Source organism: Dromiciops gliroides, chromosome 6, assembly GCF_019393635.1.
Source record: "Dromiciops gliroides isolate mDroGli1 chromosome 6, mDroGli1.pri, whole genome shotgun sequence".
In the NCBI taxonomy this organism is placed as follows: domain Eukaryota; kingdom Metazoa; phylum Chordata; class Mammalia; order Microbiotheria; family Microbiotheriidae; genus Dromiciops; species Dromiciops gliroides.
Window position 1 is genome coordinate 140,082,190 of NC_057866.1, and position 14,220 is coordinate 140,096,409.

At 37.2% G+C, this 14,220-nt stretch overlaps 1 protein-coding gene and 1 pseudogene across 12 annotated transcripts in view; both read right to left on the reverse strand.

Moving 5' to 3' along the window:
- Nucleotides 1-251: 251 nt before the first annotated feature.
- LOC122730830 (UDP-glucuronosyltransferase 2A1-like) overlaps nt 252-14,220 on the reverse strand; it is a 235,081-nt gene continuing 221,112 nt past the window's right edge. For all 12 annotated transcript variants that reach the window (XM_043970310.1, XM_043970309.1, XM_043970308.1 and 9 more), the window contains 3 exons: nt 10,476-10,563; nt 7,922-8,141; nt 252-3,605 (listed from right to left, as the gene is read on the reverse strand). In XM_043970310.1, the coding sequence (XP_043826245.1) occupies nt 3,326-3,605; nt 7,922-8,141; nt 10,476-10,563 (588 nt within the window). In that variant the 3' untranslated portion in view covers nt 252-3,325. The remainder of the gene's footprint in view (nt 3,606-7,921; nt 8,142-10,475; nt 10,564-14,220) is intronic.
- LOC122730831 lies at nt 10,725-14,047 on the reverse strand (annotated as a pseudogene).

The window sequence follows — 14,220 nt, forward strand, 5'->3', positions numbered from 1 at the left end:
TTTAGTGAGGCAATTGGGGTTAAGTGACTTCCCCAGGGTCACACAGCTAGTAAGTGTTAAGTGTCTGAGGCCAGATTTGAACTCAGGTCCTCCCGACTCCAGGGCCGGTGCTTTATTCACTGTGCCACCTAGCCGCCCTGGGCTAGATAGTCTTAAAGTCACTTCTAAGTTGAATAAGACACATAGGATATCAAAATGTAACATCAATACAAATAACAAAATACAAAAAGCAAAAAAAATAAACACACCACTTAATCAATTTTTTTTTATTTAAAAATCATTGGAAAATGAACATATAGTGCTTATTTGCATATCATCCTAAAATCAGTATACAAAGGATTTGCAGTCATATGTTGCTATTTTCAGTCAAGTTCAAGAAGTAACATTAGCAGTGCCACAATCAAATCAATCATATGAATTGTATGTATGCACTTCAAAAATGAACTTGAAAGTTATGTAGGAATTTACAGTTTTTAACTAAGCCAATAGAGGGCACTTGTCCTCAAAATGTATCATGTGTAGATCTTGAACCCCTACTAGGTAGACATACATATTACAATGGTAAGAATTCCAGTAGCTTGCTCGCTCTCTCTCTCTCTCTCTCTCATATATATATATATATATATATATATATATATATATATATATATATATATATATATATATATATATATATTGGCCCAAGACCTAAATCATATTATCCTTAATTAACATAACATTGATTTACAATCTAAGGAGCATTGTGTAAATATCTGTCCATAAGTAGGAACTGAGTCTCAAAAAAAGCAATATACTTCATTCTTGGTCAGGTATGTTCTGAATGATACTTAAAAATCTACAATGAGATAAAATGCCTTAGACCACATTCATCTTTAACTCTTTCAAAACTCTTTCAAAATTAAGAGAAAATATAAAAGATTTAACTTAGCTAAGGACACTATCAAAAGATTAAACTATAATTTTATCACACCCCATTATTTTTAAGAGACAGGATTTATAGAGCACTAAACCCTAGCTTTCTTGTTTAGATAGGACAGCAATGGCTTAATTTTTAAATAACTAAATTCAATGCTTCCTTACCGGGGTTTATTACTTTGATTATAGTCTAGGAATTGATCAGTACTCATGAGATTTTTATTCTGGTACTATTTTGTTTTACTGAACAATAACTTTTCCTCCTATATTTCTTTATAGTTTCCCCTACTCTAAGACATCCACACTTTTCCCATTAGTGTATTGGAAACAATCTCTCTCCTTGAGAAAAGAAAAGCATTCTGTGTGATTCTTGTTCTTATAAGGTATAGGAGTAATTTTCTTTGAGAAAGCATTCTGTGTGATTCTTGTTCTTATAAGGTATAGGAGTAATTTTCTTTGCTCTAAATTTATGTATTAGTAGTAGAGATGAAATGGGAAAGAAATCCTTTAATAATTCTTAACAGGGACTATGGTCACCACTTATTCTAAGAACATCCCATGAGCTTAGAAATATTTGGTTGGTAATAATTTTGAATGGATGCTCTCTAGAAAGAGAAGTTTTAGATTTTTTTGAAGCACAGAACTACTGAAATGCAGAGCCTTGGAAGTCCTAATTAATTGAATTCTTCAGTGCATTTCAGTTTTTTATTCTGCTAAGTTTGGTGGGTAAGGCCAGTTGGTCTGATGACTGAGTGAGTGCATTGAGGTATTCAGTGTCACTGGTTCCAAGATCTTGTGCTTGTCAGGAAGATGGAGTTGAGAAGAGAACAGGGAAGGGCAGGGTAAGCTCAAACAGTTTACAATTAGGTGAAACTATGCTTATTTTCCAGTCAACTGTACTTGGAGTCTCCAACAAGTTCCTCACTTTTCAGAGAAGATCTGTAAGGTGGGAGTATGCCTTCTTTTCAGGTAGATAAACGAAAGCATATTTCTAGGACAAATGAAAATTCCACTACTCCTTTGGGAAGAAGATAACAAGGAGCTCTGATTAGAGAAATGCTGAACCAAAGCGTTGATGCACATAGGCAAATACAGATGAAGGATGCTTAAGGCTACATGTGAATAGCAATTTGGTTAGTAAAAACTGGGCATGAGCCATTGTAAGTTTCCAGATCTAAGGCACATAATACAAAGAAATGTTTGATGATAAAAGGACAAAGTGTTTTTATGCCCTGCCTTGGTATTAGCTGACAATCACAAAGCTTCTGTAGGAACCTAGAAAAATCTCTGCATATTCTGGATATCCACAAACCGAATAAATACCAAGCTATGCTGAGTGTACAATTCTGGTCCTTTTTTCTTCAGTGAAGGCTGAGATTCAGTAGTATATTGCAAAGTAAACAGACCTTTGGGTCTAAAAATGGGGAGTTAAGACCCTTTGATCTTTTACACTGATGTCATACTATAAGGTGAACATTTTAAGTAGTATGTAAGGACTTTGGTTATAAAAGTAACTCTCCAGTAAGTTTCAACCATGAGCCACTTTGTGTCTTCACAGCCCTAACCCAGCAATGTCATAGAGGTTTTATTGAATCAGTGCCCACACCGAATTCTGAATCATAGCACCAGTTTCACTTTTAGAGCTACAAGGAACCTTTGAGGTTATCTTATCAAACCAGCCCCACTCCCTTCTCATTTTGCAAATGAGTAAACAACCCTAAAACATACAGTCTAATGGTCATTTAGCAAAGTTAGTAGTAGAGCTCGGGTCTCTGAATTAGCAGTCCTAAAGCATCAAACTATGGTCACAAACCATTTGACGCAAGTTGCACTCTTAGATAGACATTACTTCAATGACTTGGAAATTATATTCTAGGGTATAAAATCATAATTTTGAATATGGAAGGGACAGACAGAAGATCAAAATAAAGCAGGCAAACAAGACCAAGTGGAAGATTGAGGAATAATTCCATTCAAATGTTGTTTTTTCCTCCTCAATGTTATTTTCCAATGACTTAGATAATGTAGTTTTCCAAATCTACCTGGGAAAAACTTTAATATCACAAACTAGAGAATGAAAAAGAGAAATTCTTACTGTGCTTCTTTGGGTATGTCTCTTATCATATAATTACCACTCCAATTTTTTTTTTGCACATGTATCTTATCTTTCTAAATTGGTTGTAAACTCATCAAGGACAAGAACTATCTTATTTATCTTTGCCTCTCCTTCCAGACTTACTTACTTTGCAATGCTTTGCACATAATAGTTACATAAATATTGTCGAATTGGGAAAATGAGGAATTTGTCTCAAATCTCATAGTAGCTAGACTAAATTATACTAAGGTAGAGATCTTCCAGGCTCCTTCACCATCTCAATCCCTCATTCTCAGCCTCAGGTATCAGATGAAATTATGCACTCTTTTGTTTCTTTCCTGATTTACCCAACTTCCGGCAGCAAAACAAACAGCATTTGGTGACTATGAAGACAAAAGCTGCCACACAGGCAAGTAGGAAGCCAATCACATCCAAGGAGTGGTACTGGTACCAGGTAAGGTCATGGGCGGCAGGTCTGAGGTGTTTAGCACCTTTGTGACGCATCACAAACTCAATCCAGAAGACAGCTCGGTCTAAGGGTTTCACAGGTTGGTCATGGTGAATTCTTGATAATCTCATAGCATTCTCTTTATATCTAATATGGAAACACATAAACAAAGCAGAAGAGAATAAATCAGTTTTCTCCCCTTAGAATATCTACAAAAGTTTCATCCAGCAGATAATCTTATTTGAAGCTGGTTAAGGCAACTGAGCATCTTTTTAACCTGTCTGATTCTAGTCACATAGTTATCTATCCTTCATTAAAAAGAAACAAGGAAGATGAACTGTGAGCCATATGACTTACTATCTGAAACTCTGAAAGAATTTATTCTTCTCCATCAAATTTTGCAAAACAGAAAATAGAATTCTTAGTGTTTATTGATAAAGTTTTTCTAGGGCATCTGTTATATGAATCACATGTGAAAAACCATCATGGACACAGAACTGGCCAATTTCCTTTTCTAATCATGTGGGAACCATTATGAGAGTTAAGAGGACCAGGCAACAGAGGGACAGCTTCAGGTCTGCATTAGTATTCACAAAATGTCAAAAGATCTAGTAGGACTCTTCCATTGGGTTGAATAGATCCTCTGTGGATGATGTATATGGAAAGATATGAATAGAAGGCTAAGAAGTTGTTGATGTTATGAGTTGTACTTGTGAAGAGATGATAAGGTCATGGCTTACCGAAGTACTAAAGCTGTGATTATATTTGTAAACCTTTGTTTCAAAGGGTAGTTTTAAAAAATTTCTGACCCACAAATATGTTCATTAATTCAATTCATCAAACACTTATTAAGTGACTATTAAGTGTAATATTCTGTGAGTGTCTTATAGAAAGATTCAGTAGCACATTGTATAGGGAAGTAGGAGCCTGAATGCAATAGCTACCTTTCAGATGTCACATTACTTCATTGAAAATAAATGGGTTTTTAGGTTACATATGTACAATCATGTTAAACATATTTTCACATTAGACATGTTGTGAAAGAAGAATCAGAACAAAAGAGGAAAACCACAAGAAAGAAAAAAAAAGTGAAGATAGTATGCTTCAATCTGCATTCAGACTCCATAGTTCTTTTTCTGGATGTGGAGAGCATTTTCCATCGTGAGTCTTTTGGAATTGTGAAGAGCTAAGTCTATCCAGTTGATCATTGTACAATATTGCTGTTACTTTTTATAATGTTCTCCTAAGTCTGCTCGCTTTACTCAGAATCAATTCATCTAAGTCCAAGTTTTTTTCTGAAATCTGCCTTCTCATCATTTCTTATAACACAATAGTATTCCATTACATTCATATATTACAACTTGCTTGGCCATTCCCCAATTGATGACCATCCCCTCAGTTTCCAATTCTTTGCCACCACAAAAAGAGCTGCTATAAATATTTTTGAACATGTGGGTTCTTTTCCCTTTGTTTTTTATGATCTCCTTGGGATACAGACCTAGTAGTAGGTGAAAAGGTATGCACAGTTTTATAGCCCTTTGCACATAGTTCCAAATTGTTCTCCAGAATGGTTGGATCAGTTCACAACTCTACCAACAATGCATTAGTGTTTCAATTTGCCCACATCTTCAACATTTATCATTTTCTGTTTTTCTCATATTATCCAGATAGGTGTGAGATGGTACTTCAGAGTTGTTTTAATCTGCATTATTATTATTATTTTTTTTTTAGTGAGGCAATTGGGGTTAAGTGACTTGCCCAGGGTCACACAGCTAGTAAGTGTTAAGTGTCTGAGGCCGGATGTGAACTCAGGTACTCCTGACTCCAGGGCCGGTGCTCTATCCACTACGCCACCTAGCCGCCCCAATCTGCATTATTCTAATCAATAGTGATTGAGAACATTTTTCTTATGACTACAGATAGCTTTAATTTCTTCATCTGAAAACTACCCACTCATATCTTTTGAAAATTTCTGGACTGGAGAATGATTTGTGTTTTTATAAATTTGATTCAGTTCTCTCTCTATTTTTTTAGTTTTCTATATATTGAGAAATGAGTCCTTTATCAGAAACAGACTGTAAAAATTATTTACTAGCTTTCTGCTTTCCCTTGTGTAATTTAAGATTCTAAATGTGGATTCTAATCTGTTCCCCCAGTTTTGGGGGAAACTGACTAAAATCACTGATAAAACGAGTTTAGGTTTTTAAGGGTTTATTGGAAAATAGAAAAAGATTGAGAACAGAATTCCAACAGCCTGGCATTCCTATCTTTCCTCAAATTTCCTGTGAAGTCCTCTGCCACCACCACCACCATCAAGTCAGGAACCCAAAAGAGTGAGAGCTCTCTGCGCAGGCTCTCTTTCCTCCTTCCTGTCTCCTCCCAGAAAATAGGAGGCTCCTCAAGTTGATTGGCTGGTAGCCTTTATAGACAGCACCCATGAGCAAACGTCATTTCCTGACGCCAAGGAAAAGCCACATGGCCTTGTCCTCTGAGGCATTTTCCTCATGGCGGAGCTTTCCCACAGCAAGTCTCCAGTAGGTGGCATCATTCCAATCATTACACCCTCTAATCTTGGTTGCATTGGTTTTGTTTGTCCAAAACCTTTTTGATTTAATGTAATCAAAATAATCCATTTTGCATTTTATAATGTTCTCTATCTCTTGTCTGGTCATAAATTCTTCCCTTATCCATTGATCTGACAAGTAAACTTTTCCTTCCTTTCCTAATTTGCCTATGGTATTATCGTTTATGGACCCATTTTGACCTTATTTTGGTATATGGTGTCAGGTGTTGGTCTACGTCTAGTTTCTGCCATATTATTTTCCAGTTTTCCCAGCAGTTTTTGTCATACAATGAGTTTTTATCCCAGAAGCTGGAGTCTTTGGGTTTATCAAACAGTAGATTACTATAGTCATTTGCTACTATGTCTTGTGTGCCTAACCTATTCCACTGATCCACCACTCTATTTGTTAGCTAGTACCAAATAATTTTGATGATTGCTGCTTTATAATTTAGGTTTATATGTGGTGTAGCTGGGCCACCTTCCCTTGCATTTTTTTTATTAATTCCCTTGATATTCTTGACCTTTTGTTCCTCCAGATGAACTGTTATTATTTTGTCTAGCTCTATAAAATTTTTTTTGATAGTTTGATTGGTATAGCACTGAATAAGTAAATTAATTTAGGTAGACTTGTCATTTTTATTATATTAGCTCAGTATGCCCAGGAGCAATTGATATTTTCCTAGTTGTTTAGATCTGATTTTATTTGTGTGAAAAGTGCTTTGTAATTATGTTTATATGGTTCCTGGGTTTGCCTTGGCAGGTAGACTCCCAAATAGGAAATAAATTCTTTTAAGCCAGGTATAGCAGGGCACACCTATAGTCCCTGCTGCTACAGAGGCTTAGGCTGGTGGATCATTTGAGTTTGGGAATTCTGAGCTACAAGAGGGTTGAAGCCAATCAGGTATATGCATTAAATATTAGAGGAATTGTGCCCTCTTTTGTTTCTTTCCTATTTTGCCCAACTTCTGGCAGCAAAACAGGCAACATTTAGGGACTATGAAGACAACAGCTGCCATATAGGCAAGTAGGATGCCAACCATGTACAAGGAATAAGATCATGGGTGGCAGATATAAAGTGCTTAGCACCTTTGTGATGCATCAAAAACTCAATCCAGAAGACAGCCGTCTTGGAGTTTTGTGGGTTGGTAAGCATCAATATGGTAAGACATTGGGAAAAGGGGGCCACCAAGCTGTTTAAGAAGAGAAAAACTGAACAAGGGTGGAAATAGACTGTGTCAAACTTTCATGCTAATTAGCAATAGGGCTGATCCTTGAGTGGCCACTGTAATTCTAGCCTGAGCAAGATAGGGAGACAGTCGAGAGAGAGAGAGAGAGAGAGAGAGAGAGAGAGAGAGAGAGAGAGAGAGAGAGAGAGAGAGAGAGAGAGAGAGAGAGAGAGAAGTAAGAAAAGAAAAAGGAAATAAGTGCTTTAAAACGTGACATTTAATTTATAGGATTATATGATCATAAATTTAGGCAGTCCCTCCACACTCCCACACCCCCCCCAAAAATCTTAGAGGCTATCTAATCCAACCTCAGAGAGGTGAAATGATTTACCCCAACATTAAACAAGTTGTCGTTCAGTCATTTTGGTCATGTCCAACTCTTTATGACCCCCATCTGGGGTTTTCTTGCCTAAGATACTGGAGGGGTTTGCCATTTCCTTCTCCAGCTCATTTTACAGATGAAGAAACAGAGGCAAACAGGGTAAAGTGACCTGCCCAAGGTCACATAGCTAGTATTGAACTTATGAAGGCAAGATTTGAACTTATGAAGATAAGTTTTCCTAACTTCAGGCCTGGCATTCTACCAGGATTCAAATTTTGTCTCACTATACCAATTGTGGATACTGATAGGTCAGATTATCAATGGTAAGAAAGCAGTGAATTATGATGCTTACGAGGGGTTATTGATGACTGTCTTCAAAGCATTGAGCATATCTTTAGTTGTCATTGAATTAAAGTCCACCTCAACAGCTGCTCCCTTGGCCTTCATGTGAGCAATGTTATCAGGCTGATCAGCAAACATGGGCACACCTATCATTGGAACTCCATGATAGATAGCTTCGTAGATTCCATTGGTTCCACCGTGAGTGATAAAAGCCTTGGTTTTGGGGTGGCCTAGGATAGAAATGTAAGGAAAAGTAAGTTATGATGGACTTAGAAAGAACAAAAGAAATGGACAGTATAAGTCATTGAATGAGGCAGTAATAGTAACAAATTAGTATAAAAATGGGATCACTTGGAACTTTGACTATGTTAGGAAAGAACATGAAGTAGTGTCCACACAATGATCTCTGCCTAAGGAACTGAAGGTGGACCACAAAAAAATCTTTCATTACATCATTTAATTAACATCTAAAAAGTTTGTACATAGAGAATCAAAGAAGAAAGAGGCCTCTTTTTCAGGAAAGCCACCAAACAATTGCAGTTCCTTTTCATGGACTTGCCTGATAGAATAGTTCTGTAGAAACCCACTCCACTCTGTTTCTTTGATTGCAACAAGAACACACAAAGCAAGTCACTTTCAACTTTCTCTCACTTTAATCAACTGAATTCTCAGTTGTCATCTCAAACCTATGTAAGTAGCCAAATGAGACTTTACTAGATCTGTTTCCCCTCCCTTTTAGTTGTGAATCTCTCATACTTTATTTCTTTCTTCCCCCATTTGAGATGACTGAGAATGTTGAAAGAACCCACAGACTTAATCCTTAGAGTTATGTTTCTAGAAGGAATTGAACCCCCATCTTTTTTGCACCATGGATCTCTTTGGCAGTCTAGTTAAGCTTATAGCTTCCTTATCAGAATAATGTTTCCAAAAGCATAAAATATCAGGCAGAAGATTAGGAAGGAAACTAATTAGATTTAATTACAGTTATCAGATATTAAAAAATGAGTTAAGGGCAGCTAGGTGGCACAGTGGATAAAGCACCAGTCCTGGATTCAGGAGGACCTGAGCTCAAATCCAGCACTTGACCCTTATTAGCTGTGTGTCTCCCCCCCCCCCCCCCCCCCCCCCCCCCCCCCCCCCCCCCCCCCCCCCCCCGCCCCCGACAAACAACAACAAAAATGCTCCTTGAAGGCAGAAGTTTGGGGCAGCTAGGTGATACAGGGGATAAAAGCACTGGCCCTGGATTCAGGATGAACTGAGTTCAAATTCGGCCTCAGACACGACATTTACCAGCTGGTGACACTGGGCAAATCACTTAACCCCAATTGCCTCACCAAAAACAAACAACCCAAATTAGTTAAAGGACACTGTGTCCTTTAACTCTTTACCAAAATGCTCTACCATTTTGACCTGTCCATAGGATCACTGGAAGGGATCTCAGAACTCATTTAGTACAATTCTCTCTCATTTAACACATAAGGAAGAAGAGGCCCAAAGAGCTTAAATGACTTAGAAAGGTCAAAAATCTAGTATATAGGAAGTCAGAATTTAAACCCAGATCCCTTAACCCCAAATTCAGCATGTTTTCTACTGTAAATGCTGTCTTTAGTGCAATCTTCTGTCAGCCTGATCAATTTATTCAGTTCTTTAGAGTGCCCTGGGCTTTTTAGGTGTTACTGATAAATTTGATTAAGAATGAATATATGGGGCAGCTGGGTGGTACAGTGGATAAAGCACTGGCCCTGGATTCAGGAGGATGTTAGTTCAAAGCCGGTCTCAGACACTTGACACTTACTAGCTGTGTGACCCTGGGCAAGTCACTTAACTCTCATTGCTCCACCCCCCAAAAATGAATATAAATTCAAAATTTTTTCATAATCCCTTAGGACAATGCACTGTGTTTAACCTACATATAATATCCAAGACCTATGTTTTCTTAGGTATAAGAATTTCTTCCACCAAAGCAGATGACAGACTTTTTTGTTATTGCTTAGTTATAGAGTTGCTTAAGGTTCATAATGGTAAGTCAGTGGTCCAGAGACACAAAACCAATGTGTTCAGAGGCTGAATTTGAACCCAAATGTCCCTGATTCCAAATCTCTCCACTATGCATTGCCTCTTCTATCAAGGTTTCTTATTAATTGGAAATATTTCATAAAATGAGCCACTTATTTTCTTGCATCAGAGAATATTCATCAATACTTCACTTAGAAAAATGTTCTAGTACTGACAAAAAAGACATTTGTATAAAAGATGGACAACTCCCTAAAATGCCATATCTTTTTCCCCCCATGGAAGATAACCAAGAAGATACGATTTAGGTTTTTTTTTTTTGTTTGTTTGTTTTGTTTTGTTTTGTTTTTTGCAGGACAATGAGGGTTAAGTGACTTGCCCAAGGTCACGCAGCTCATTAAGTGTCAAGTGTCCGAGGCTGGTTTTGAACTTGGGTCCTTCTGAATCTAGGGTCAGTGCTTTACCCACTGTGCCACCTAGCTGCCCCTATTATTTAGTTTTGTACATAAATTTTCAAAAATATCCTCAATATTTCTAGCTTATAGTCTTACCAAGAAGATCATTCTGGGGAATCCAGTCATAGGTTCTGGTATTTGGACCTAATGTGTCTGGCTTCTTTCCTTTGTATCGCCATAGAACCTTTCAAAAGAAAAGGAAAAAAAAAATCATAATGTGAGAATCATAAAACTCTAAAATCAGAAGGACCTTTAATGAGAATCTAGTTCAACCCTCTCATTTTATTTTTTTAATTTTTGCTGTTTTTCTGATTTATTAATACATATTCCACAAGATTTCTTCAATTAGAAATTCTTTGAAACAATACCATCATTTTTTGCCAGTCAGAGAATAGTCATCAGATTCTCCCATTCTACAAATTGCTCCACAAATTGCATAAGTTTTAAATTGACCATTGAATTTGCCTGTGACTTTGTCAACCTCAGCCACGTCCATCATGGATGGATGCGTGGTCCTTGGTCCCATTGATCCTGTTGCTCACGGAGCATTTCCACAGCACGTACAGGTCCACGAACTCGCTGGCGTTATTTTGCATGTTGGCAGCTGAGGGAAACTAGTGCAAACTCAAAAGCAGCAGAAGAGAAAAAGTCCTCTCATTTTTTATAATTGAAGAAAATGAGGCCCAGAGAAATTATGTGATGAGTAGTACTTTTAAATATCAAATAGCACTGCTACTGTGTATCTATCCTTTTCAAGAATTTTTATAGATATCCTATTAAGAATGTCATTATTGCCATTCCCATTCCCACTTAATACATGAGAAAACTAATAACAGATGGGGTAGGGGCGAGGGTGCAGAACCAACACAGAATTTAAGGCATCTTTCTAGAGTCTATTGATAGAACTGGATTAGAATATACAGTACGAATATAAAATATATAGAAATATATTCTCTGGGTCATTCTTCCTCTCAACTTTAAAATTCAGCATTGCCTAGGAAATGGATTTGCTTTAATGTTTGTTAAGAAAAGTTTATTCATATTCACTTTCTTCAGAAAATGTCATTTTTAAACTTATCCAATTCAGCAGGTGTATCCTCTATGTGCAAAACACTGTTTAGGTGCTGTTGAATGAAAAGGAAAAATAGTCTCTGTCCCCAAGGAGACTACAGAAATCTACTGATGGATGGAATGCATATCCAAATTAATAAAAACAAGGAATTAGAGGAAGAAGATAGAAATAACACACTACTAAGGGAGATCAGGGAAGGCCACAGAGGAGGTAGGCCCTGAGCTGAGCCCTGAAAGAAGATAAGGATTCAAAAAGGAGATGATGAAAAGGCATAGGAGATGGCTTGTCCAAAGTCATAAAGGGGCAAGACAGAATGTCAAATTCAGCAGAAAGCTAGAAATTTAATGTGGCTAAAATTTAGCATGTGGGAAGGTAGAAAAGCAGGTTATAACTAAATTATGGGCAGTTTTAAATACCAGGTTGAGGAGTTGGTATTATATCTTAGAAGCAATAGGGAGCTAGTTAAGAATTTTGATCAGAAATGTGCCTTCAGAAGATTATTTTGGTAGCTGTGTGGGTGATGAAGAAGGATAAACTGGAAACAAAAATATAGAGCTAGAATGTGGCACAATGGAAAACTGTTGTACTTGAGCTAGTCAAATACTAGCTCTGACACTAGTTGTGTGACTGCAGGAAAGTCTGAGTCATTTTATTCTATGCAATGAGGGTAATACTTGCACTTTCTATTGGGAAATACCAGAATGAAATTCATCCTGTATAGAAAGATAAGATAACTTTATTCAAAATTACATTATATCTGACAGCATCAGGATTCTTTTTACAATGCTAAAAGGAATCACAAAATTCTACAATCTCATATTTAGAAGGCAATTCAGTGGTCATTTAGTCCAACTTTTACCTGTCTGTCTTCTCTCCAATATACCTGACAATGGCCAGCCCACTTGTGTCTGAAGAACTCTGGTTCTTCAGCAAGCCACCCTCCAAGAAAGCTCATTCAAATTTTGGATAGCTCTTGTTAAGAACTAGTAAAAGAAAAAAAAAATCTTACTTTAAGCACCCATTTGCCTTTTTGCATCTTAGTCTTATCCTCTGGGTTCAGACGGAATGAAGATTTAGCTATGTCATAAGACCCTAAAATTTTAGATCTGGAAAGAATCTTTGAGATTATATAGTCCAACACTCTCATTTTACAGAGGGAGAAAATGAGGTCTAGGTTCTTAAGATCACTCATGTATTAAGTGGCAGAGCCATGATTCAAGTCCCCATAATTTGAATGAGAATCCAGGGCACCATACTGTCTCCTCCCTACTATTTTTTACTTATCATACTGCCTCCAGTGACTAAGCTTGAAAAGAGGGAATCCAAAAGGAAAGACCAAGTAGAATGTAGCTGACATTGGAAAAAGTATAATGTGAATCAGACTCAAGTTAGCTACTGCCCTTTACAGGTTCCATGTCAATGGAATAAAACTGTACCAAAAGCCTAAGCTTTCAAAATCCTTAACACCCAACATCACCTTCTTTTCACTCCTTAAAATATATTTAGTTCTCTACTCTATGCAGAGGTAAAAGTTATATTTGGTAGATTTGGAACACATAAGAAGTCGATTCAGCAATTTCCCCACTCAGTCAAATTTTATTACAATGGAAATCTAAAAGGCCAAAAATTCCCAATGGCCAATATAAAGTAATATTGGAAAAGTAAGTTGGACCTAAATTTTGGACAGCTTTAAATGCTCAGTCTGAGTATGAGGAGGCTGTATTTTATCTTAGAGGCAATAGGGAACTAGTGAAGAATTTTAAGCAGGGGAAATTCCATGACAATAAAATTCTGTGACAACAAAAATATTGAGATAGCTCCTTGGAGACTGTTGTAATAGAATTTATGCTCACCTGCCTTGTTCATTACCCCCAACTAGTGGTAGATTCCAGGAACATTGGAGCTGGAGGGGACCTCATTTTACAGATAAGGTTACTGAGTCAATAGGTTCATTCAGTTGATAATGATGATTAGTTGGTAAAAAAAAAAATCCTTAATTTTTCCAGAGGAACTATATGAAAACCTGGCTGAACAATTCAAAGTTCCCTTATGGTAACAGAGTTTGAACCTGGCTGATATGCAAATAATCAGACATTTCTGAGAACAATAAAAGCACAAACCAGTAAGCTTCTCTTGAGTCTTCTGGGGACATGATTGTCTACTGTCTCAGCTCTCCTAACATCCCTGAGCCAATTGGAGGGTTACATGGATCTTTCTTATCTGTAAAGATACCCAGGGGCTTCTTTTTCATATCCATGTTGTTTTTTGACAATTCCTTGCCATCCCCATTTTTCTTTCCAGTGAGATCCTAGTCACCAAACCTTGAGTTTTCTTCTCCATCTTTATAGGCTTGGAATTCTCTGTGCCATTGCAACACTAGTGGCCCACCCAGTTTCTGTATTCTCTATTCACCCTCAGCATCAGGGGACACCAAACTATTAGTTATGTGACCCTGAGTTCCCAATTTTCCCTAATCTCAGTACCTTCCTTTTGAGATTATCCATAATTTATTATATTTATGTACATAGCATTTGGATGGCACAGTGGATAGACCACTGGGCTTGGAATCAGGAAGACTCATCTTCATGAATTCAAATTTGACCTCAGACACTTAGCTGTGTGACCCTGTGCAAGTCACCTAACCCTGTTTGCCCTACTTCTTCATGTATAAAATGAGCTGGAGAAGAAAACTGCAATCACTCCAGTATCTTTGCTAAGAAAACCCCCAAATGGGGTCACAAAGAGTCAGATATAACTGAAAAAAATAGA